The sequence below is a fragment of the Eubalaena glacialis genome, chromosome 15 (assembly GCF_028564815.1).
Source record: "Eubalaena glacialis isolate mEubGla1 chromosome 15, mEubGla1.1.hap2.+ XY, whole genome shotgun sequence".
Taxonomy (NCBI): domain Eukaryota; kingdom Metazoa; phylum Chordata; class Mammalia; order Artiodactyla; family Balaenidae; genus Eubalaena; species Eubalaena glacialis.
In genome coordinates, this window is record NC_083730.1 from 70,644,317 (window position 1) to 70,667,026 (window position 22,710).

Consider the following 22,710-nt stretch of genomic DNA (forward strand, 5'->3'; position numbering starts at 1 on the left):
TTGGGACCTCTGGGAGAGTGTGTTGCCCCCACCCACCTGGGTTGCCCCACCCACTTGAGGGATGAGGGAGTTGGGGTATTTATCCCCCAAAGCCCATCCTGCTATGGCTGAAGGCTGTTTCTGGGGTGGGTGTTTACTCTCCAGGGCTTCTAGCCAGCCTGCCCACTCATCTGGCCAGAGAGCACAGAGGCTGTCTGCAGGTGACGTCCAGGGTGGGCCGGGAGACATGGCTGGGGCATCGATTACAGGAAGTTTGTCCATCCATGCAGTCTGGCAGGCAGCAAACCTTTCTTGAGGCCCCAGGTGCCTGGTGGTGCTAAGCTCTGAACAGAGACAGCCTGGAAGGGTAGAACAAATAAGCACCTACTGTGCATCAGCTGAAAACTTAAATCCGTAGTCTTTTTAAAAACCATGTCACCAGATTTTGCATCCTCTACTCACTGGCTGTGGAACCGAGGGCATGGGAATCACCCTTGAAACCTCGGTCTTTCCATCCACAAAAGGGGCGTGAAATCTGTATTCGTTTCAGAAAGTTGTTGAGAGGATAAAACTGTAAAGTTCTTAGAAATGGTACCTGGCATGGAGTAAGCATTCTATAGACGGTAGTGATTCTTGTATTTTTCTCTTCTTATCACCATATGTCACAAATCTAAGACACCACATCCCAATTTTAGAGATATTAAAATGCGAGAGAGAAAAAAAGAACTTTTTAGAATTGATGGAATACAGCATAATTCCTGTTGCCCAGATTGAGGCGTGGAGGCTTGGGGCAGGTATATAATTTGCCTGTTTTTCCCCCTATGTTCCCTGCTTCTTGCCCGGGGACAGGGTCCTCACCAGGTCATTCTGGTGTCAGGTTCGGTCAGACTTTGCTGTTAATGCTATGTTGCAAGAGGAGACTCAGCCCTTTTTGAGCCATGGATTAACTTATTTTACTGCGTGTCAAAGAGAAGCAGAAGTCGGGAGCAATTATGCTGATGGAGGCCCCACCCACCCAATACCCTCCTCCCGGCCTCTGCCAAGATGACTCAGCCCAAATTATCCTGCTAATTGTATCAACCTGTGTGGACTCCCAGCTGAGGCCCTCCTTCCCCCAAACACGCATTACTGGATCCTGGAGGGCTGCAGGCAGGTGGAGAGAGTCCCTCTCTCTGAAATGGACTTTGGACTTTCAGGCCCTTCCACCATTCCTCATAAACCCAGTTCCCACTGCCCTCCCTCCTCTGCATGCATGCCCTGTTGTCGATGACATTTTTGAAAGTTCCTGCTTGGAACGGAGAATCTCTTTCTTTGGGCATCCCTGTTTCTCTACCCCTGGCCTTGCCCTATGCTTGTTGACCTGCCTGGGGAAGGAGAGGTATTGAATTTCAAGTCCCATGAGAGGAGGAACTATCTTGCTTTGACATCTGAATCCCACCCAGCCGAGTTTATGGCACAGAGAAGCTCTTTAAGACAAGTGGGTTGAATAAAAGAGAAGAAAGGAAAAAGAACTAAAGAAGAACTTTGGTCATGGAAGAGAAAAGAAGTCCGCCAAGGAAGGGGATGCTATGGCTGAATCAAACTCCTGTAGTGAGAATAAGCAGACAGCAAAACAAAATGGGTACAACAGCAAGAACAAGCAGACATACCAATGTTCCATGCAAATCAAGGGATCAGTAGAATCTCACAGGGAGAGAGGAGAATGCACTAAGTGGTGGATTTTCACGTTTAGGGTTCAATAAAGGATCTTTTGTTGGCTGAGAAAATGCTCCTAGTATATCGGTTTTATGAAGGCAGGAGTCCCATGAATTGAACAGATATTTATTAAAGACCCACTGAGAAGGCAGACTAAGGCTCCAGGGACCCAGGCCCAGGCTGTGCCACCATAGGCTGGGAGATGCTGGGAGCCTGATTTACTTATTTTTAATTGGCAGATGCACAGGGATGAACTGATTCCCTCAAGGACACTCATCTGTGAGCAGCTCAATATCATCATCAGTCTAGACAGACCCTCCCCTCCAATCTGTTCCCCTCCTTGCTACCATAGACATGGGCATAACGTATTTAATGTAATTTCAAACTTCCAGGATGCTTGCCACCCCTTTATGGACATTGCCTTGGGTAGGTGGTTTTAAAATGAATGTAAGTGATATCATCCTCTGTGGTTCATTTGCAATTTTCTTTTCTTTGTCAATATAAATTTTCAAGGTTCATCCTTGCCCACTCCTTTTAGCTACTATATAATACTCCATTTTATGAACATCCCTTATTTTATCTGTGCATTCCCCCACAATGTAAGTTATTTCTAATCCTACCCTACCAGACACCTCATTTCTGAGGTGCCACAGATGACTTCCAAGTTTCCATAAACTGGCTGCCTAAAATGCAGAACTCACCCCCAGGAAGTTCACAGTCCAGTTGGAAAAGTCATGATTTGTACATACAAACGAGGGATTTCACTACTTGGCTGAACTGGGCGCCAAATATATGTCTTAATTTTCATCTCTGTTTTTGGCCCCTCTCACCCTGAGGATGCTTTGCAGAGCGCCTGGCACTCCTGAGTGAGGCCAGTGAGTGATCTGGCATGTGGGGTGGGGGTGGCGGGGGAGGGGGGCAGGGGGGTGCAGCTCCACTGATTCCGTAAGGGGGCCCAGTCTCGTCCATCAATAGCAGCCCGGGCTGGGCAGCTTCCTGCCCCAGACCAGCAGGACGCACCTCACGTCACGCAGCAGGAATCCTCTCGCTGTTATTTATGTTGGCTGCAAAATCCAGGAAATCGCCACTGGATATATAGCCCAGTGTCTCAGGATTAAATCCTGTTAGCATGAATCTCATTCCCCAGTATTCCCCTGTGATCCAGACCATGAGGCCCACCCGATGGTGCATCCAGGTTGTTGTTACGGGGAAAAAGAAAGAAACCAGAGCCCACGTCGGGGAAGCTCAGAATCAGATCTATGGCCTGGTGGAAACACTGCCATATGCTTAATTGTACTCCAATTACACAGAATCCTCCAGAATCGCTGCTCTGGGGTGGAGAGACGCTAATGGCCATCATTACATTTGGACAGCCCTGTTCGGTTATGCTGTGATCTTTGCATCTACCATGTGGTTCACTGAGAGTCACCCGCCTCTTCTAACATGGGAGAAACGCCAGAGTTACTCATTTGCAAATGCTTACTGAGCACCTAGTACAGACCACGCCGGCTTCCAGGCACGGAGGGCAGCACGAAATTGGCTCTCATGGAACGTCTAGTCCAGTGGGAAGAGACAAGCAGTACACAAACACAGCGCACACCGTGCGGGTAGTGATAAGTGCTATGAAGGATAGAGAGCCATGACAGATGGGGGAAGGGCTGTTTTGTATAAGGTGGCCTGGGAAGGCCCTCCTGGACATTAGAGCATCTGAGTGAGGCAGGAGAGGGAACTGGGAGGGGCTCTGGTGGAAGTGTTCCAGACGGTGGGAGCAGCCAGTGCAAAGGCCCTGGAGGTGACTCGCCTGGTGTTTTGGAGAACTGGCCAGCAGGAGGCCAGTGTGGCTGGAGCGGAGTGAGGGAGAGGAGGAGCAGGAGCCGGTAGGGACAGAGAGGGCTCTAGCGGGTCACTGTCGGTTACGCAGGGGCACTCTGAGCAGAGGGGGTACAACTTGTTTGATACTTAAAAGAACCACTCTGGCTTCTCTATGGGAAGAGAAAGGGCCAGTTAGGAAGGTCTTGAGCAACAATCCAGGGAGAGAAGATGGTGGCTGGGCTGGGTTACGGTCGTTGTGGGTGTGGTGAGAAGGGTCGGATTCTGGATGCGTGTTCAAGGTGGAGCCCATAGAAACCGATGCGGGGATGTGGGGTGGGAGAGGCGCACTTGACCCAGTCGGCGGAGACGTGGGGGGCTGGGAGGGGGGAGATGGAGGGGGGTGTGGAGGCACATCTCCTGCTCAGCTGTGCCCCGGGCTCCCTCCACTGCAGCCTGTCACTGGGCTTTGCTTTATCCACTTGGACAAGCGTGCTGACAGCCACCAAGTCCAGTGGGTTCAAGCCAGCGGGCGTGACCCCTGTTAAGGTGATCCCTGGGCTCCCTTTTACCTTCGCAGACCCTACTCGTGTGCACTCCCTCTTACCAACGGGATTATCATGAACAGGGTTTGGGACTAGGACCCTGGGTCAACCTCAGTGTTTTCACAGACACATAAAACCCATACAAATAATCCTTTATGTTGCACCCACTTTAAAGCCATAACCAGAGAAGAGTCTTTCCATCTTTATTGAAAAGACAAGGAAACTAAATTAGGAAGCAGCAGGATCTGCTGCCTGAGGCAACAGGGCAACTCAGTTAAGCTGGGGGTTGCACTCAGGTGATGGGGAGATGGCCATCACCTGGCTGAGCCCTGTCCAGGCTGAGGGGTGAAGGATTGTGATGCTGGGATCCTGCCAGGGCCAGACACTGGCTCCCACTCCTTCCCCTCAGCTCAGCCTGTTTTCTGGGCTCCCTGATCCCCACTGCCCAGCCTGGAGACCTCACACTTGAGTCCGTCTTCATGCACAGCTGTGATTATTTGAGGAGCTGCAGACTTTAAACATTTGAAAGCACTAAGGGATGCTAGGCTTTGATAATCAGGTACAAGGCATATGGCCTCTTGTTCTCTCTGCCTGCAGAAGCTCCCATGACAATTAAGGAAGAAAACAATTCTGTCTTAGGACGTTCACGGTTCCAGTCCATTCCATTTTAGAATTTCTTAGATCTAATTGCTTATTTGTTCCATCTTGGAACGTTCAAGGTTTTCACTCCCTTAAAAAAATATCCTAGATCCAATTCCTGCTCTACTAGAATTTCCTTGATCTAATTTCTAATCGAGTCCACCCTAGAACTTTGGAAAAGTACGTGGGAAACAGGTCTGGGTCACTTTCCCCAGCATGGATATTTGCTTGTATCCAATTATTTCTTCCGTCGGTCTGTTCTGAGTGTCGACTGTGAGCCAGACACAGAGCTGGGAACTGAAGGCAAAAGCGAACTGGGCTGAACGCTTCCCTTGAGGATCTCACAGTGAGGGAATCAAACACTCTATCAAAGAAAGTGATGAGGGTATCGTGTGCTACATTCATGCAAAGTGAGAGAGCATGGGCCCTGAGGGTACCTATGGTTCCAAGCTCCTCAGAATCACCCATGGGAACTGATCAAAACTAGATCCCTAGGCCTGAGCCCTCAGAGGTTCTCATTCTGGGGTCTGGGGTAGGGCCCAAGTAGGGTGACCAACCGTCCTGGTTTGCCCAGATCTGGTGGGGTTTTCCAGGACACAGGACTTTCAGTGCTAAAACTAGGATAGTCCTGAGCAAACTGGGACAGTTTCTCTCCCTCAGTCCAGGTGTGTGCATTTTTAACATCCTCCGGTAATTCAAATGTAGGTGGTTCCCAGGGACCTGGGCGGGTACAGAGAGGAGGCCCTGAGTCCCAGTCTTCCCCAGGGTAGGTGGGGAAACATGGCTGGACTGGGAAGTCCAGGGTGAGTTTGCAAGGGCAAGGTTGGCTGGCGGGGGTGCGTAATCCCGGCAGATCAGACAGTCAAGACTCCCGGGAGTGGAAACACAATTGAGATTTAAGCCCCCGAATCTGCTGACCTAGATCTCTTTCAGAGCATCCCATCCCCCAGTGTGGGCAGAAATAAAAATGTGGATTGATTAACCCAACTGGGTGGAGATGTCCAAGCTTGTTGATAACCACTGGGCCAAACTTCCCGGCAGCCCCCAGCTGGGCACAGCTGAGCTACGGCTTCCGTGAGCGGCAGGATATTTGGAATCAAGGCTCAACCTTGAAGAAGTATTAATGAAAATGTCACAGGCACTAAAGTCAAAGCAGATGTGAAGCCGGCTACATGGGCAGACGTAGCTGATAAGAAACAGCCCAGGAGAGAACAAAATCTCTTGAGATTAGGTCACGGGCAGACCAGAAAAAAAAAAAAAAATGACATCAGGGGTCCCGCGTGAAAACTCAGAGGAACACTGTCGCTCCTGTGGACAAGCCGACATTTTTTGTGCTGCTGCGTTATATACTGACATCCCGACAGGGCAGCATTTGGAGGCGTCCACATCAGCAAATAAATATTACGTCTCCATCTTCAGCTAAGCAGAGCTGTGATGCATTCCTATTACTTCATGTGGATTAACCATCTGGAAGTTGAATCAAGCCACAGAGTAAAGAATGGGATCCAATTTTGCATTCACCAAAATAAGCCGTACTAGTCTCAATTTATGGCAGATGGTTATGCAGTCTCAGCGGGCCAAAAAATCTCTCTGCAAAAGAATAAAGTTTATGCCAATTACTGTAATAGGAACCAGCACAACAACTGTGTGGGTTGACTAAGATCGCAGATATCGCTGTACAGCTCATAAACCGCAGGGGGCCACGGGAACGATGGGGACCCAGCTAATTCATTAAGATAACGCGAGAGAAATGAGGAGCAGAGTTTAGTCATAAAACAGAAATATTTCCTCGCAAGTGATGGGAGGGGAGCGAGGTGGGGTGGCTCTTACTGGGGTGTGGCCTCGGCTGGGCTGCAGGCAGGGTCAGGGGAATGGTTAACAGGTAATGATGGAGAGAGACTGCCTGCTGCTCGGTGGGAAAGGCGTGGGAGGAGAGGGGTTAAATTTGGGGCTTCTCGGCTCCATTCATTCAAAACAGATCTGTGGAGTGTGGATGAGTCCGTGGCAGGCCCTGAGCCTACGGTGTCGAGTGCCGCTAGTGCTCCTGGTACCCACCTTTATGGCGCTCCCGGCTTGGCTGAGATGGCAGCACCCAGGAGGGACGCTGGCCTATTCAGGAGGTCAGGGGAGGCATCTTGGAGGACGGGGCCCCTGGGCTGAGGTTGAAGGATGAACAGGGGAGGGAAGGGGGCTCCAGGCCTAGAGGGCACCGTGGCCTTTGGTCTCAGAACCTGGAATGAGGCACATGTGGCTGAAGCCTGGAGGTGAGGGTGAGGATGGAGAGGGTGCCGGGCCAACACACAGTGAGGAGGTTGGTCTCTGTCCTGGAAGCAAAGATGGAATGCCCTGACCCACCTGCTTTGGGAGAGAGGCCTTGGCTGCAGGAAGTGCAGCCTCTTTTTAGCCGAGGACAGCTTCTTGACCTATGGGAAGTGTGAGAACTTCCTGCTCCCCAGGAGGGTGTCAGGGTGAACCTGTGAGCTGGAGCAGAGGAGGCCTGGGTGGAGAAGGGATTTGCTCCGTCCTTGATGAGTCATCCCACCTGAGGAAAGCACTTCCAGGCCCTCCTGGCCAACACCTCCTCGGGCTGGAGAGAGAGGCAGTTAGTTTGGAGAACATCAGGCTACAAAACAAGTCTGTTTCCTATACAATTTGGGTTCAGTTTCTTTGTTTTTAAATGAAAGCTGCTGGCTTCAAGAATCTTGACATTTGGGGCTAAAAATAAGGTGACCAATGGCCTTAATATGCCCAGGACTGTCTTGGTTGTAGCACCCAAAGTTCAGCCTCCCAGGAAACCCCTCCATCCTGGGCGAACCAGGATGGCTGGTCACCCTAGCTGATTAGTAGACCAACCCAGGGGCAAATCCAGTGCTGGAGAGATTTTCATACACTGCTTACACACTTGTGTCTCCTGGCCACATTCCATGTTGGTATTATTACCCCAACCTTCACTGGCAGGACAGTGAGGCTCAGAGGGGCCAAGACTTATTTGCTGGCCCGTTGCTCAGTAAGTGGACGTGGCAGGCTTGGAATGCAGGCGGCGGATGGCAAAGCCCCCATGTCCAGCGGGGCCTCTCCGGGAGAGTCAGCGGCAGTGACCATTAGTAAACCCGATGGCAGTGGTCATGGTTGCTGACCTCCACATTCTCTGGTGGGTTGACAAGGAAGGGATGGAGCTCTTTGCAAGCAACAGTAATCCCACTGTTCCTCTCCTGGCCAGAGGACTCTTCCATACTCACTCTCAGGCTTGAGCAAACACAGGGGCCGCATCTCAGCCTGGTGGCCCAGAGCCAGAGCTGGGCCAGGCTGTCCCCAGTCTCCGATGGAGCCTCCCCACCCCGTGGGTGGCGAGCAGGATGGAGAGGGCCAACTAGGGGAGTGAATTCCAGGGCAAATGAGAGAAGCCCCTGCCTAAGGCCTGGCACTAGCATATGTGGGGAGCTCGCCAGCCGGAATGCAGGCACTGACCTCAGTCACACAAGTGGAAAATCTGAGCCTGTTGGGTTGGGAGGGGCCAGGAGGAATCGTGAAATCCCCCCCGACGGCTTTCTGGCACGCACCTAGGAAGAGGAGTGAGCTCATGGGCCACCAGATGCCGAACTGAAAATTCTTATCCCCAGTGACAGAAGGCACGACTGGGCATTCACATATGGGGAAGTGCTCTCAAGGTCTCGTGCGTTACAAAAATAGTTTCAAGGAAGAGTCTCTTGTAAAGTGAAATACTGAGGACAATTCTTGGAGGAAAAAACTACCCACAAGCCCACAAAGCTAACAAAACAACCCTGGTGGCTCCCCTCCAGGTAGTCACAGGCCTCGAGATTTCCTGCAGCTGAAGAGTGATTGCAATTCTTCTGATTTCTCACCTCGGTGGAACAGACGTTGTGTTTCTACATACATCAGAATCATCACTAAACCTTCCCCCCCAAGGAGTTTGAGGGGACTTACCTAGCAGTCGTGGACACAGGAAAACCACAAACCCTCAAATTTCACAGCACCGTCACAGAATTCAAGTATGAGGGGTGGCAAGGGGGACTGGGTGGGTGGGGGTGGAGTGATGCCAGGAAGCCTGCCTAAAGAGGTTGCCTCAGTTGCACATAAAATGCAACATGGGAGTTTCCTGCCACCAAGACTGAGGGGGAAATTCAACACTGTTGAGGAAGTTTTCTTGGCTCTGAGCTCTGGGAAGAATGGGTCATGGAATTTTGCTCCTAAGTGGTGTTTAAGAACACAGAGTGTCCTCAGAATTTTCGTCGTGACGGCTGCTCCTTATGTTGGCCTTGGTATATGCCACAGGCATGGAAACTTGCAGCTCTCAAACACAGGGAGACGGGATGATGGGCAGTGGTTGTGCGTGACTCTGGAGTGGTCCCTGGATTATAACCCTGGCTCCACTGCTTTCTGTAATAATACCTAGCAAAACTACACTTACCTGCATCTCCGTTTCCTCATCTGTAAAAAGGGGTGATAACAGCACCTACTTCATAGGGTGGTAGTGAAGATTAAAGGAGGCCATTTACGTGTTGTGCTTATTAGAACAATGCCTGACATACACTACTAAGTGTTGGCTGCTTTGGCCGGAAAGAATCTAAAGTAGAGCTCAGAAAACTAGGGCCCTGGGGCTAAATCCAGCCCACCACCTGTTTGTGTAAATAAAGTGTTATTGGAACACAACCCCACCCATTCATTTACACAACATCTGAGGCTGCTTTTTTTTTTTTTTTTTTTTTAATTTATTTATTTATTTACTTATTTTTAGCTGTGTTGGGGCTTCGTTTCTGTGCGAGGGCTTTCTCTAGTTGCGGCAAGCGGGGGCCACTCTTCATCGCGGTGCGCGGGCCTCTCACTATCGCGGCCTCTCTTGCTGCGGAGCACAGGCTCCAGACGCGCAGGCTCAGTAGTTGTGGCTCACGGGCCTAGTTGCTCCGCGGCATGTGGGATCTTCCCAGTCCAGGGCTCGAACCCCTGTCCCTTGCAGTGGCAGGCAGATTCTCAACCACTGCGCCACCAGGGAAGCCCCTTAGGCTGCTTTTAAGCTACAAAGGCAGAGTTGAGTAGCTGCAACAGAAACTGTATGGCCCACAAAGCCCCAAATATTTACTATATGGCCCTTTATAGAAAAAGTTTGCCACCCTCTGATCCAAATGAACGAATGGCTGTTCTGGGCTTGATCCTAAGCCTCCCTGCAGACTTACTTGAGAGAAGTCTCAGCCTACACAGTGTCTCTCTGGGAACAACATTTTTGGAGTGATGGCTACAGAACACCCTGGATGGGAAGCGCTCACAGCACCTCTTGGCAGGTTGAGTTGTTTCAGGCCTTCCCGGGCCATGGGAAAGTAGAGGCGGCTCTGAGAGAACATGCCATCAGTATTCCAGGCTGCAGGGAGCCGGCGTGCAACGGGATGCCCAGAGGCGAGGCTTTTGTTTAGCACATACATTAATAAACACCGTAAGCCACTCCTCCGTTCCACTTCATGAAGCTCCCTCAGTCTGGAGTGCAAGGCAATTCTGCTATCAGCTGATTAGCAGGTGGTGTCAGAATATATAAGGGATCAACGAGGCGGAGACATGTCACGGTGCTTTACTGCTTCTCAGAAATCCAAGGAGTAAACAGATTCGACCCAAAGTTGAGTGTCACTGACTCAGGGAAACTCCGGGCTGCTTTTCTAGGCAAAGGCCTAACCTTACCATGCCCAGTCAGGAGCCACGGAGCCGAGCTCAGGTTAACACGTTGGCAATGGTATCTAAGGAGCCAAATTTTAATGGTGGAAAATGTATAGGGCATCTGTGAGCTTTCCCATGAGAATAGCATTTTAGTTTAACAGCCACAGATGGTATTTTCTGGACAACAGACATACAGCGATATAAAATATGCCAATCGAGAAGAGTTTAGCTAACCAGCCTTATCTTCATTGTATTTTATACATCAGCAGCTTTTGTTAGCACACCACAGCTCTACCCTTCAACCTCCGGCTGGTATTGGCTGGGAATCAGATGGAAACAGCAGCAACTGTCTTCCTAAGCTTAGAGCCTTTCTAGGGACAGCATCCATGCCGGGGCAGCAGAAATCTGCTCAGTCCCTTTCACCCATCCAACGGCCATGGGGTGGATGAACATCACTGGCTGCACTTTACAAACAGCAGAATGAGGCTCTCACTGGTCACTGGCCTTGACTGCACAGGTCTTTTGGGCCTCACGGAGCCATGCAGGTGTTCAAGCAGGGGTGTAGCACCATCAGGGGCGTTCCAGAAAGTCGCCTCTGGCAGAGACTGATTAAGGCTTTCCATGCTGTAGACCAGGTCTTGGCAACTACGGCCTCACCAGCCAAATCTGGCCCACTGCCTGTTTGTGTAAATAAAGTTTTATCGGAACAGACACACTTACTTTACATGTTGTCTACGGCCGTTTTTGCATTGCAAGGGCAGAGTTGAATAGCTGTGACAGACCATGTGGTCTATAAAGCCTAACATATTTACTGTGTTTGCAGACCCCTGCCCTAGATAAGAGGACAACTCATCGGAGCATGGCTTGGACCAGGATATTCAAGAGGAGCAGGATTTCACAAGCGTTTGGGGGCACTTTTAAGACTCGGTGACCAGCTAGGATTTCTAGCTTGGGCAGCACAGCCAGTGACACAGTTAACTGATGGGAGAAAGAAGTACATTTATGGGAAAGAGGAAAGACTCAAGAGTTTGGTCTTAGACTCCTTCAGTTTGAAGAGTCTACCAAAGCTCCTGTTAATGTCTGGAAAGCGAGGAGGGAATGCGGACCTGGAGCTCCCTCGTCTGTTCTCTCAACGTACTTAGTACTCTGAGCTACCAGAACTGCTACCTCCTGCTGCAGCTGGCTGCCAGGATTTGATTCTCTGAGGGCAGAAATCTGATCTTACTGATTTTTTCGTCATACTCCCCTCCACTCTAACCCCAGGACTCAAAGGGGGCCTTGCACAGCATAGGCAGGAATCTGTTGTGGGCAAAAGGAGCAGTTTCAGAGTCAAACTTATCCATCGGCAGAGGTGATTCTGGGGTACAACTGTGTGACTCCTGCCCATGAGGAGTTCCCGAGCTCACTTGGGAAGCAAAATATACAGATGTATTAACCAAGGCGGCAGAGTCTGTAAGAGCCCAGTGAGGGGTGTAGACTGCTAGAGGTCACTCCAGGTTAAGGAAGGCTGCACTGGGCTTTGAAGAATGGGCAGGAGTCTGATTACTTGGAGAGAAGGTCTTCTCGATGATCTTCCAGGAGTAGGAATTCTCTAAGCTCTCTCCCTGGCCTTTGAAAACAGGGCACACTGAACCCAAGCCATAGAAAGGCAACTGGTGGGCAACGGATATTTTTAAAGGCTCCCCCCATGATTCTAAGTGGAGCCAAAGCTGAGAACCTCTGGTTGACACATGGCTGAATTTTTTTCGAACCAGTAGCCCTAGCATAACAGAACACTCAAAATTTTCTACTTTCCCTAATCCAATCTGGTTTAAGAACTGGTTTTGAAGGGATCGCTGTTGTTTAGTATTTCCAAGTCAGAAAACATAACCCCAAGCGATGTTGGCAGGGTTCCTAGGAAGCACGCCCTGTAGATGCTCCAGGATCAGCGGGACAATCTTTAACCTATCCCCCGGCACCTTCCCTCCCTCCCTCCCTCCAAACACGTGAAGTCCCAAACTCTAAAGCTGACAGTGAGGGCAACATTGAAAAAAAATCAAATTTTGGACTCACTGAACTCTGCCTCCTAACATTCAGTGGTTCTCAATGGTATCAGGTGTGAGGGTCTAACAACAGTCAGAACATTCTCCTTCCAAATCGTCAGGAACAGGGAATTCTATGCCGACCTCTTGTCAGCTTGACTGCTGAGGGGAAATGGACAAAACAACTGTTAATAAATGTCTCTTACTTCCTCAGAGACAAGATCTGAGGGGGAGGTTGGGCTGTGAAACTTTACAGCTTAGCGAGTTGAAAAGGGGAGAGAAAAGTGAGCTATTTAAAAGCCAGGTGTTAGGTCCACAGTGATTTTTAGATCAACCAGGAGGCAGTTTGGTAAATGGATAGAACGGGAGGGGAGAAATCACACTGAAGAGGACACAACATATGCTAGAGGATACAGTGCCTCAGCTGACCCTGAACACTACAGGGCACCAGGGCCCCAGTGACAGAAAAGGAGTCCAAGACTCGGCAAGGGGCCAGGAGGGGGGCTCCAAGGGTCCCCACTGCCAAGCTGCCTTTGGCCTGGACTTTTGCTTTCTCATCTGTACGATGTGGATGACGTCTTAAGATCTCTCTCCACCAATTCTCTACTGTCAAACGACTACTTATCAGACTGAGCTGTCATCTACCTATTAACACGTCTGTCTCCCACCCTGGACCCTGCACTGCTGCTCTGGCACCTCCAGGGGACCCGAGTACTGGGCATGGAAGAGCTCACACTGCTGAACGCACGAATGACAGACGGTCCATGTGAATGCAAACACTACCTCTGAAATAAAACACTAAGAAAATCACCTCAGAAAGCAAACACAAGAACACCGTGGAAATACAACATTTTATTAAATCCATCCAGATACCTGGCCATCTCTCTAAAGGTTGAACCGCTCTAGAATGTAAGTTGGCACCACAAGAAAATAGTTGTTACGTGTCCAAAACCGGAAGATTGGAAGTGACCAAGTCCTAAAAGAGATGTAAAACATGGCCCCAAACCAAAAAGCCACGATCTTGAAATGAGCAGAATCTAACAGCAAAATGCTTACTGAGTACTTTAAAAAATACTATGGATTTTCCTTATTTTTCCCCTTTAAGAATAATTTTTTAAAAACCCCTGAGACTAATATATAATCCTTCTTTACTGCTCAGATTTTAAAGACAAATTAAAAAAAAAATTTTTTTCCCAGAGTGGTAGTGCTGCAAATTAGAGAATTCTTGGAAAAACAGCAGAGAAGTGGTCCACAGTGTTCTAAACCAGACGTGGCATCAGGGAAACAACCACTCAAGCACACAAGTGGCATTTTGTGATCAAATTTATTTTTTGTTTAAATTTCATTTACTTTGTTTTACTGTAATTTACACAAGAGACTGCCAAGTAAACTAGATATTTTACATTCACCACACATTCCCTCCAATCTCCACAGTTGTTAGAAAAACATTAAAATCCATGCGCTGGGCTCTCATTTCCATGTGCGCCTAAGCTCCCAATGATGCTACAGACGCCAGCGAGAGTTAAGTTCATTAAAAGGAGAAGGCTAGACTCTTTATTTCACAAAATTAGCAATAATCTTCCTGGCATCACTTTGCAGACAATGATTATGCTTTGACAAAACCTATCTTACAACAGTGCCCAGAGAGTAAACATCAGTCTTGATCCTGAGTACACAGAGGACATGTGCGACGTGGGGTCTGCAGCCGAGGATAAAGGGTATCGCAGCGCAGGAGTGATCCTAACATCCTTGTCTAAGTCACTGTGATCACTTCAGTGGGGACACAGGTCGTGGGAAAACAAGGAGCAGGGAAGGCAGGACTGTCAGCAAATCAGATGACTAATGTGACATGACCACGTAGGGGCTTGTGTGCTGTAGGAGGGACGGGAGGTTAAAGAAGATGGTTTGTGACTTGAAGGCTTCAACAATATCACTCTATTCAAGCTCCCAGGACTGACAGGAGAAAAACTGGATTTGGACAGAGAAAGATGATAAAAATCTTACCTAGCTATTGTTCCTTTCTTTAAAAAAAAAGGAAAAAAGAAAGAAAAAAGGGGCAGCAGCTTCTAACCGGCATTTTCATGATGCTTTTTCAGAATATGTTCTAATGACGTCCTACTTGAGAGCACATCCCAACGGGTGGAACTGCGCTGGCCCCTGGCAGGGCCTCCTAACCATGTGCAGACAAGCCTCATGCTGCCTCTGAACCTCTTCTTATCTCAAAGGCAGCATCTCCCCCTTAAAGTATATTTCAACATGAAAAGAGCAAAATGTCATCACTATCTATATTCTACCGTGTAAGCTGTGAGGAATCTAGATCCTTTGCATAGTTTCCAAGTTGTAATTTCAGAAAACAGTCATTTCAGAAACAAGACTCCATGGAAGTGCTGTACGTCCAATTTTTCTAAACAGCCTACAATCCTATTAATTTCTTCATCAATTTCTTTCTTTGCCTAACAGAAGCCTGAAAATTGTATAGTGTTTGTTATAAATCACAGACTGTCATTTCCATTTTTGCTAGACTTGATGTAGAAAAATACTTGAAATTCAACATACAAAAATCCAATAAAAAATGGAATTTTTTTTAAAAGGATCTTTTCCTTGGGGCAAACAAGTAAAAACTGGTCGGTAACTCTACTACTTACTAATAGATATTATCCAGTTTGGCTGTATGATAATGAAAATCCAGAAATAAATGATTATAAATACATTCAGAGTTACATTCCAGATTCCTTGGAATACCAAAAGATTTCTAATAAATTTTTCTGTGGGAGTTTGTTGATTATGGCACTAAAATTAAAATTTGTAAGAGACTGATTTAAAAGAACAGAAAAGTAATAAAAGGCTATATATATATTGGTCCACAACTTGCCATTTATGAAACATACCAGCTAGTATTACACTGCAGTCAATTCGTCCATTAATGGTATTACTCTGATAATTATTAAAATCTGTTCCAGGTATATATATTGAAAATATTTTCTTTTGCATTCTTGCTGAAGATAGGTACAGTACTTTGGAGAAATTGTACTAATCCCTTCAGTATGTTTGTATGTACATATATACACAAGCGTGTGTATTTTGATCTGCAGCTCTACATGCGTTTTATATACAGCTACAGATAGACACACATATATACACACGTGGTTGGGACCTGTGCCTGTGGGCACATAACCACAAGCACACGTCTGGGAAACGTCAACACTGCAAGACATGGTCAGATTCTTCTTCACTCATCACTGGCTGCACTTGTTCCCCTTACTTGACCTTGATTACGTAACTGTAAGGAAAGCGAGACAGTGCAATGTGTTAAAATACAGAGAGACGCAAAAAATGTTAGACCGCAGATTGTCACAAACATTCTCTAGGAAAAAAATCCTCAGTGTAGCAAAACTTCTGGCAGACAATGCTCCCCAACTACTGCATTTTAAACATTTAATCTCTTGATTCTGGTCTTACTAAGGGCATATTTTGTTTCATCAGAGGGAAAATAAATTAGAAGCAGAAATAAATCACAGAAGCTCAGAAGACCTTAATGAAAGTAATAATACATTTTTAAAAAATTGTAAATGAACACTAAATTTTAAGAAAAGGGCTTTGGCGGAATCCTGGCAGAGTTCATCCATTCTTATTTGGTATTTTTCTTCAGGAGTGAACATTTCGTTTCTCCGGTGTTCAATAATTAAAGAGCAGGTAGCACATGTCAGGGGGCAGCCAAGAAACAGTGGGGTAAGAAGTGTGTTCTGTCTTCTCATTTTTCTCAATAAACATCATAGCTCAATATTAACAAATGACGACAGTGTACTGCCAATTTTTGTTTTTCATCCTGGTTTTAATATGTGGGGTAGATTTTGAGGCTCTTTTTTTCCCCTCTTGGAAAATCTCTTATCTAGGCATGTAAATCTGTGTGAAAGAAATAAGACCATCGAAATATTTTACACTGTAAACAAAAAGCAGTGTATTTACACATATTAAAGCTAAATGTAAAGATAACTGAAAAGTCAACATGAAGGGAGACTTCCTGATATTCAAAAAAATGTCAACTAAAATGAATTATTGAGATTGGCCCTTATGGCATGGGATGAAGGATCTTTGACTTTAAATGCTTTTACATATTTCCTTACTAACCACAAACAGTCCTAGTGAGAAGTAGGTCAATTAACTGGCTATCGATGAAAACTCAGCTGGTTTCTAGGACAGTGCTGCATGATGAGTAAGTATACTTGGCAGCTGGATTCTAACCCGTAACACTAAGAACTAACTTAGGATTACTAAATTCAACCTCTTCCACAGATAAAATTCTTACAGAATAATAACTCAGGTGTTCACTGTCAATGTCTGAAATATATACCTCTTACGTTCTAAAAATTAAACCATACTTAATATGTTGTCTCCACTCAGCAAGTTAACTACCCATTACCAAAAAGGTATTGGTTTTTAAACATTCTTTTTACCCAGGTCTTCACTTACACAGTTTGATATTGTCTCTGACCCTACAGGGGACTCATCTAGACATCAGCAGCCGACGTGCCTCGGACGGAACCCTTCTTACGCATCTAAACGTAAAATAAAATCATGAGCTGCTGAAATCACAGACTCTAAATTGGGTTAGTAAGCAAGGGGAGAAAAATGATCTAGAAGAGATTGTGAAGTGACCGCTGCCTATTTACAAGCATATCCACATTAAAAATGAAGTTCCGAGGCCCTTCTAGTTACCTTGATCTAAAGTAAATCTTGCAAAAGGCTTTTCTTACCACAGCACAAAAAATGTATCTATTCTCGAATCTAGGAAACAAAAGCCTGCAGACTGATGATGTGAAATTATCAAAGATAGCCAGGGTAAATGAACTGTTCACTAATACAGTGTGAGAAAATGCCCCGATGGTCTGGTTCACCTTTTCATAGTCCCTGGACCAGACAGGAAGCCATGAGGTGTGGCCACCTCTGGCTTCTGAGACCAGTGTCCCTCAAAGGAGTTCTTTACAGGAAGTTTATTAAAAAGAGGGAGGACAAAAGGAAGAACAAGCGAGCACAGGACAATGTATAAGAAACAACGGACACAAGGACAGGCATCAGAAATGACAGGCATTCACAACAACGGCCTAGAGACAACTCAATGAGAAAATTAAAAGAATGGACAGAAAAGGAACACATGTAATAAACACATTTCTGAAGCTCAACCCTTCCCCCCTCCCCCGACCCCTCCTGAAGGTCCAGTTGAGAACAGGCATAACGTTGCCCTAAGTACTCCTTCAGTTGCTGGGCCTAACCCCAGTATTCCTCTGCAGGATTACAGGCAGGGGCATTCCTCTCATGCCTAACCTCTCGAGATGCTACGCCTTCTCTCCAGGGCCAAAACCCATTTGAAAGAAATCCAATTCTTCAGATATTTGCGAATTAAGAAGAGAATTATATAACACATCAAATTCTATCATCAGGTGTCAGGGAAATAGGACCTCAAGAAAAGGGGAAATTCCTCCGTGGTGAAGAGGACTTGAAAATGTTAAGCCTCTTCAGGACGCAGGTGTTTTCTGGGTAGGCATTTTGGCCTGTGGGCATGATGCTGCCCAGACTGAGATGCTCACAAACCAACTGTTAGGACCCAGAGCAGCAGCAATGTGATGTGGAATAAAGCACTCCCCAATGACCTAGAACAAAGTAAATGGGATTTAACATTAGGATGATCAGCATTTAACCCTGCAGTTTGACTTGAAGTATTTTTGAAATATTTAACAAAGAAACTGCCATGGATTCCCAACCCTGAACCGATGACAGATTTCTACCAACTTTATGAGGGAATTTGTCAGTTTAAGCCATGTGGATACAATAATGATGCTTTCTAATAAACTGGGCTTCTGTGTAACACTTCTTACACCTTCTTTTCAAGTGCGATTCCCAACTCACAAGTAACAGATGTGCACGGAGAAGCAGCTGAGCCTGCAGGCCCTCTGCCATAGGTGGCAGCCAGAGTCACCACCTCCTGTCAGGGCTCTCCTGTTGGAGCTGTGTTCAGGCACCTTGAGACTAAAAACTTGTGAGGGAAGTAAGCACTCCCCTGGGGGAAGACAAGGCCTCGGCCAAGTTCGGTCGAGAGGTCCAGAGCCCAAACCAGGGAGGGCTCCATTCGTCACCCTTCAGCCATCACCACTCTTTCTCGTGCTATGGACGGGCCTTCAGCATAGAAATCAAAACCAAATGAAAGCCTCCTTCCTGAGAGTTCGAATCAATAAATATAAGTCCATTTTCTCTTTCTTCTTGGTGTTGGCAAATCGTTTTTTGGAGGTGCCAAGGCTGTACCATAAGCTTAGTGAGAACGAGTGTGTAATCCTGCTGCTTTCTTTTTAATGTTCAGCTGACACCAGCTGCTCGGAGGGGTTGGAGGCAGAGGTGGCAGTTATTACTGGAGCCTGGAGCACCTGGAAGGAGCAAAACCAGGCAAGGCAGGAGGAGAGGGACTAAGACTGGGTGGTGGTGAGGGGTGCTTCTCAGAGAAGGGAACCTGACTCTTGAGAAAGGGAAGACAAAAGTGGGAGAGAGGCATTGGAAGGAAGGTAGCAAGTACTCACGACTTACTCTTGTCCGTTTAAATATTTTGCCTGGGGCCAGCCTAAAAATAAGGGTGTAAGGGATGGTCTTCCATGCTTGCCATCCTATCACCTTACTCCCAAGATCTAGAACTCAGAGCCATACTATTAGTATGAGAAATTGAGGTCAGAGAGGCCTCTATTGTCTGGCCTGCAAACCAAACCCCAATTTATAATGTTGTCACTATGGGAAAACATGTTCCAAATCTCAAAAACTGAACTTAAAAACTTTTGGAACAAAATCCATTCATAAGTTGGAGGCTGCTTAAAGTTTACTTTATGTATAAGATAAGGTTAAAACATTTTATTGCCTTATAAAGAAAATATGTCCTAGTCCTCTCAGAAGGTTTGTATAAAGCTAATTAGAAGCAGATCTGCCGTAATCACCAAAAGTAAGCAATTTTAAACACAGATTCTTTACAATGCTATGTGCCAGACAAATAGATTTCCTTCTGTGCCAAAGAACCTGATTTGTTGCCATTCTCCTGTGATTAAATGGAGTTCTGCCTCACACAGAGGCGTTCGTCAAACACTCCCACCCGCCCACGGGGCTTCCCAAACTGGGACTGCTGGCAGGACTCTGGATGCCTGCATGGAAACCACAGCCTACCCTGGACATTCCTCGGGTTCACTTCCCCCGTGGGGCCTTACTTCCAGCTGAAAAGAAGCGCAGCCCAGAGCAAAAGCAAAACCAGACGCATGCAAGAGTAAGTCGGGGAAGAACCCACTCTGGGAGAAAGGGGGTGCTCTTGAGCTGCAGGGCCGGCTCTCTGGTGCAGGAGGAGCTGGGGTGGGCTTAACTTTGAGAAATGGCACACAGACCTCCAGCCCAAGGATCACCTGAATTTCTGCCTAAAGCTTGTAAGAAATAAGGAGACACTGCTAGTTGTGGGATGGGAGGAGGCACTTCTGCAATCAATGACAATACTACTAGCCTTATCTTATCTACAGAATAGGGAACTAGGACTTACTGTGCTAGCATTAATAACTTACTGCGATAACAAAATGACAAAGGAAACTTGGCCTGATAAAGTGAATGCCTAAAAGGACTGCAAACCAGGCACCAGCATGGACAACCAATGCATGAAAAAGAATACAAGACTGCTGAACATTTTACACGTAACAAATTCTGGATCAACAAAGTTCTAGTTTACTTTCACGAAAGATGCTCAACAAAAGAGAAATTGGAATAAAAGGATATTAGTGTCTAAGAAACTGGATTTTGATGAGGATATAGAGATTAAGAAATGGCTTTCAATACACTTTTCCTAATTGTAAGTCTATACTTATTTATTAAGCACACAGTTTTAGAAAGGGGAAATTAGAGAATTTCCCCAGAATGGGAAGTCTTACTGTTTCTAGTTCTTTCTGAGTTTCATCTTCCATTCTCCTAATGTCTTCCATTGTCAGATCAATCCACTTGTCAATCCAACAAAAAAGCTGGCGATGAAAGTTTGTAAATATCCTTTTTTCTTGCTTTTAAAACAAAGAAGAAAATGATTATAAGACGGCAAAACTCTAACATTAATAACATATTAACTTTATATGCCCCAATTAACCCATGAAATCTACATATTCTTGGTTTGAAAAGACCACTATTTCAATTAGTGAAAATCTTAATTCCGTCCTATTAACATTTTGTAAAACAAAATAAAAAGAAAAATCTCCCTTTGAAATGTAAAACAATTCTCCTTGCAAAGGCAGAATGATTTACCAGAAACTGAAAACAAATGTGGTGGGCATTCTGATCCAACACGAACTCCTGCTGGACCCGACTTACTTTTACCTTTTTCTAATGTCAGTGACTAAAGGTCAACTTGATTTCTTCTGCTATAAAACCATACACTGTCATTCTTAACTTCTCTGCAATTCAAAGAAATATGGTGAGGTAGAATACAACATGTACTTAAAGAAGAGAGTCCCGGGTTCTTTAGAATAAAATGTTTTATTAAATTAAGAATTCTTATATACTCTCCATTAATTTTTCTGCTCTATTGTTACTAGGTATATATATATATATATATATATATATATATACACACACACACATACATATATTTAGTGGCTTTAACATATATAATTAGTGGTTTTAATTGCTGGATTATTTAAGTTTTACTACTTTCCCAAGAAGCGAGAAAAGTGCAATGAACAGTGAATACTTTAGTACGTTTGGGCAATCGACTTAAATTTTTTTTTCCATGAACAGGATGGACTTCATCAATTACATGTGTACCTTCTATTTATCAGAACTGGATTGTTAATCTATTACTCTGATCCAAGAGGAAGAAAAGAAGCCAATATTTACAGAGTGCCTACTGTGGCCAACGGCAAGCAGGCCCAAGAATAATGAAAGTTTCCAGCACTTTAAGATCCTTTTTTTTTTTTTTTTTAAACATCTTTATTGGAGTATAATTGCTTTACAATGTTGTGTTAGTTTCTGCTGTATAACAAAGTGAATCAGCTATATGTATAAGATCCTTTTTAAAAAAAAATGTTAGAGCAGTTACAGTTTAAAAGTAGAAAAGTTACAGTGAAACTCAGATGCAACTAGTTGTGGGAAGTTCAGAGATGTAACAGGGGCCTCTATATAATGATAATGGAATGAACTATTCACCCTATAGGAAAATTACATACCAAAGAAACTTTCCATGTTCCTCACATGTTTACAACCATGTGTTTCTATGCAACTGCAATTCTCCCCTCTTTCTACATCAAAATACTTGTGTTACTTTCAGTTGAATAAAGAAGACATAAAAAAGTAATTAGAATTTGGATCCTCAGATTATGTCACCCTAGGTTCAGCGTAACTATTCGCAGTGAGGATCTCTGAAGAAGACATCCCACCAGAAGGTGGAAAGTGCACAGTGCACAGAAGGTGTGTGTCAGGAGAGACCTGTGTGCAGGGGCTATCAGCCGAGCTGGGACAGAGGAGCCCCAACATCAAGGCGTGGCCTCTCCCTCCAGCCAGTGCCAGGACCCCAGGTCCCCTTGGAGACATGCTGGACGTGGAAAGGGCGCTCTACAGAAGAGCTGGGCAAACCATCAGGAAAGCACTTTGCACCAAAAACCGCTATGCTTTTCTCCAAAGCAAGCCCCTTAAAACCTCTGCTGGCATCTGTTTTTGCTGTTTGTAGGCAGAAAAAGGAGGGCAGAGAGGAATTACAGAGGGGCAATAATTTCACCTAAACGGGAAGGAAAAAGTGGCAAAAGAGAAAATATACCATTAATAGCTACTTCAACTCTTAACCTAAATTTAAGTCACCACCCTCTGAACAGACTTTACCTTCTGAATGAAGTTTTCTACTTTGCTTTGCAGTCCCCACCACTTGAATTTGATGGTCACCAGCTTATAGGCACACATCTGAGGACAGTCAGGGTTGCTTGCCAGCTCCTTCTGCATGAGGAAAATTGAAAATGGGCAATCGTGACTTAAAATTGACTGTTGCGTAACATCACAGACGTACATGAAGAAAATTACAATCTCATATGTGTTTAATTCAGATATTCGGAAATTTGAAATCATTTTAGCAAAAGCAGCAGTATTCCCCTGCTGCAAACCCTCCTTCCACAGACCAAGTTACTTCCTGGCTCTACAATTTAATAGGCGCAGTGCTCCGCCTCAAATTACACTATTCATATTTCACATTAAACACCAAATTCAATTCACATCATATCAATAGTGAGCCTTTAATACGTAAAGGTTCTCATAACACCATTATTGCACTCCCACTGTGGATGTGGTGAGGTCTCATCCATTTTATTGAGCCTCAATAAAAA

At 45.8% G+C, this 22,710-nt stretch overlaps 1 protein-coding gene across 2 annotated transcripts in view; it reads right to left on the bottom strand.

The window, feature by feature from the left end:
* Nucleotides 1-13,636: 13,636 nt before the first annotated feature.
* PITPNB (phosphatidylinositol transfer protein beta) overlaps nt 13,637-22,710 on the bottom strand; it is a 61,031-nt gene continuing 51,957 nt past the window's right edge. Inside the window, exons 9-12 of one of the 2 annotated variants that reach the window (XM_061168914.1) lie at nt 22,217-22,327; nt 20,287-20,409; nt 16,820-16,905; nt 13,637-15,629 (exon numbers count right to left, since the gene is read on the bottom strand). In XM_061168914.1, the coding sequence (XP_061024897.1) occupies nt 16,858-16,905; nt 20,287-20,409; nt 22,217-22,327 (282 nt within the window). In that variant the 3' untranslated portion in view covers nt 13,637-15,629; nt 16,820-16,857. The remainder of the gene's footprint in view (nt 15,630-16,819; nt 16,906-20,286; nt 20,410-22,216; nt 22,328-22,710) is intronic. The other variant, XM_061168913.1, reaches the window with a different exon arrangement.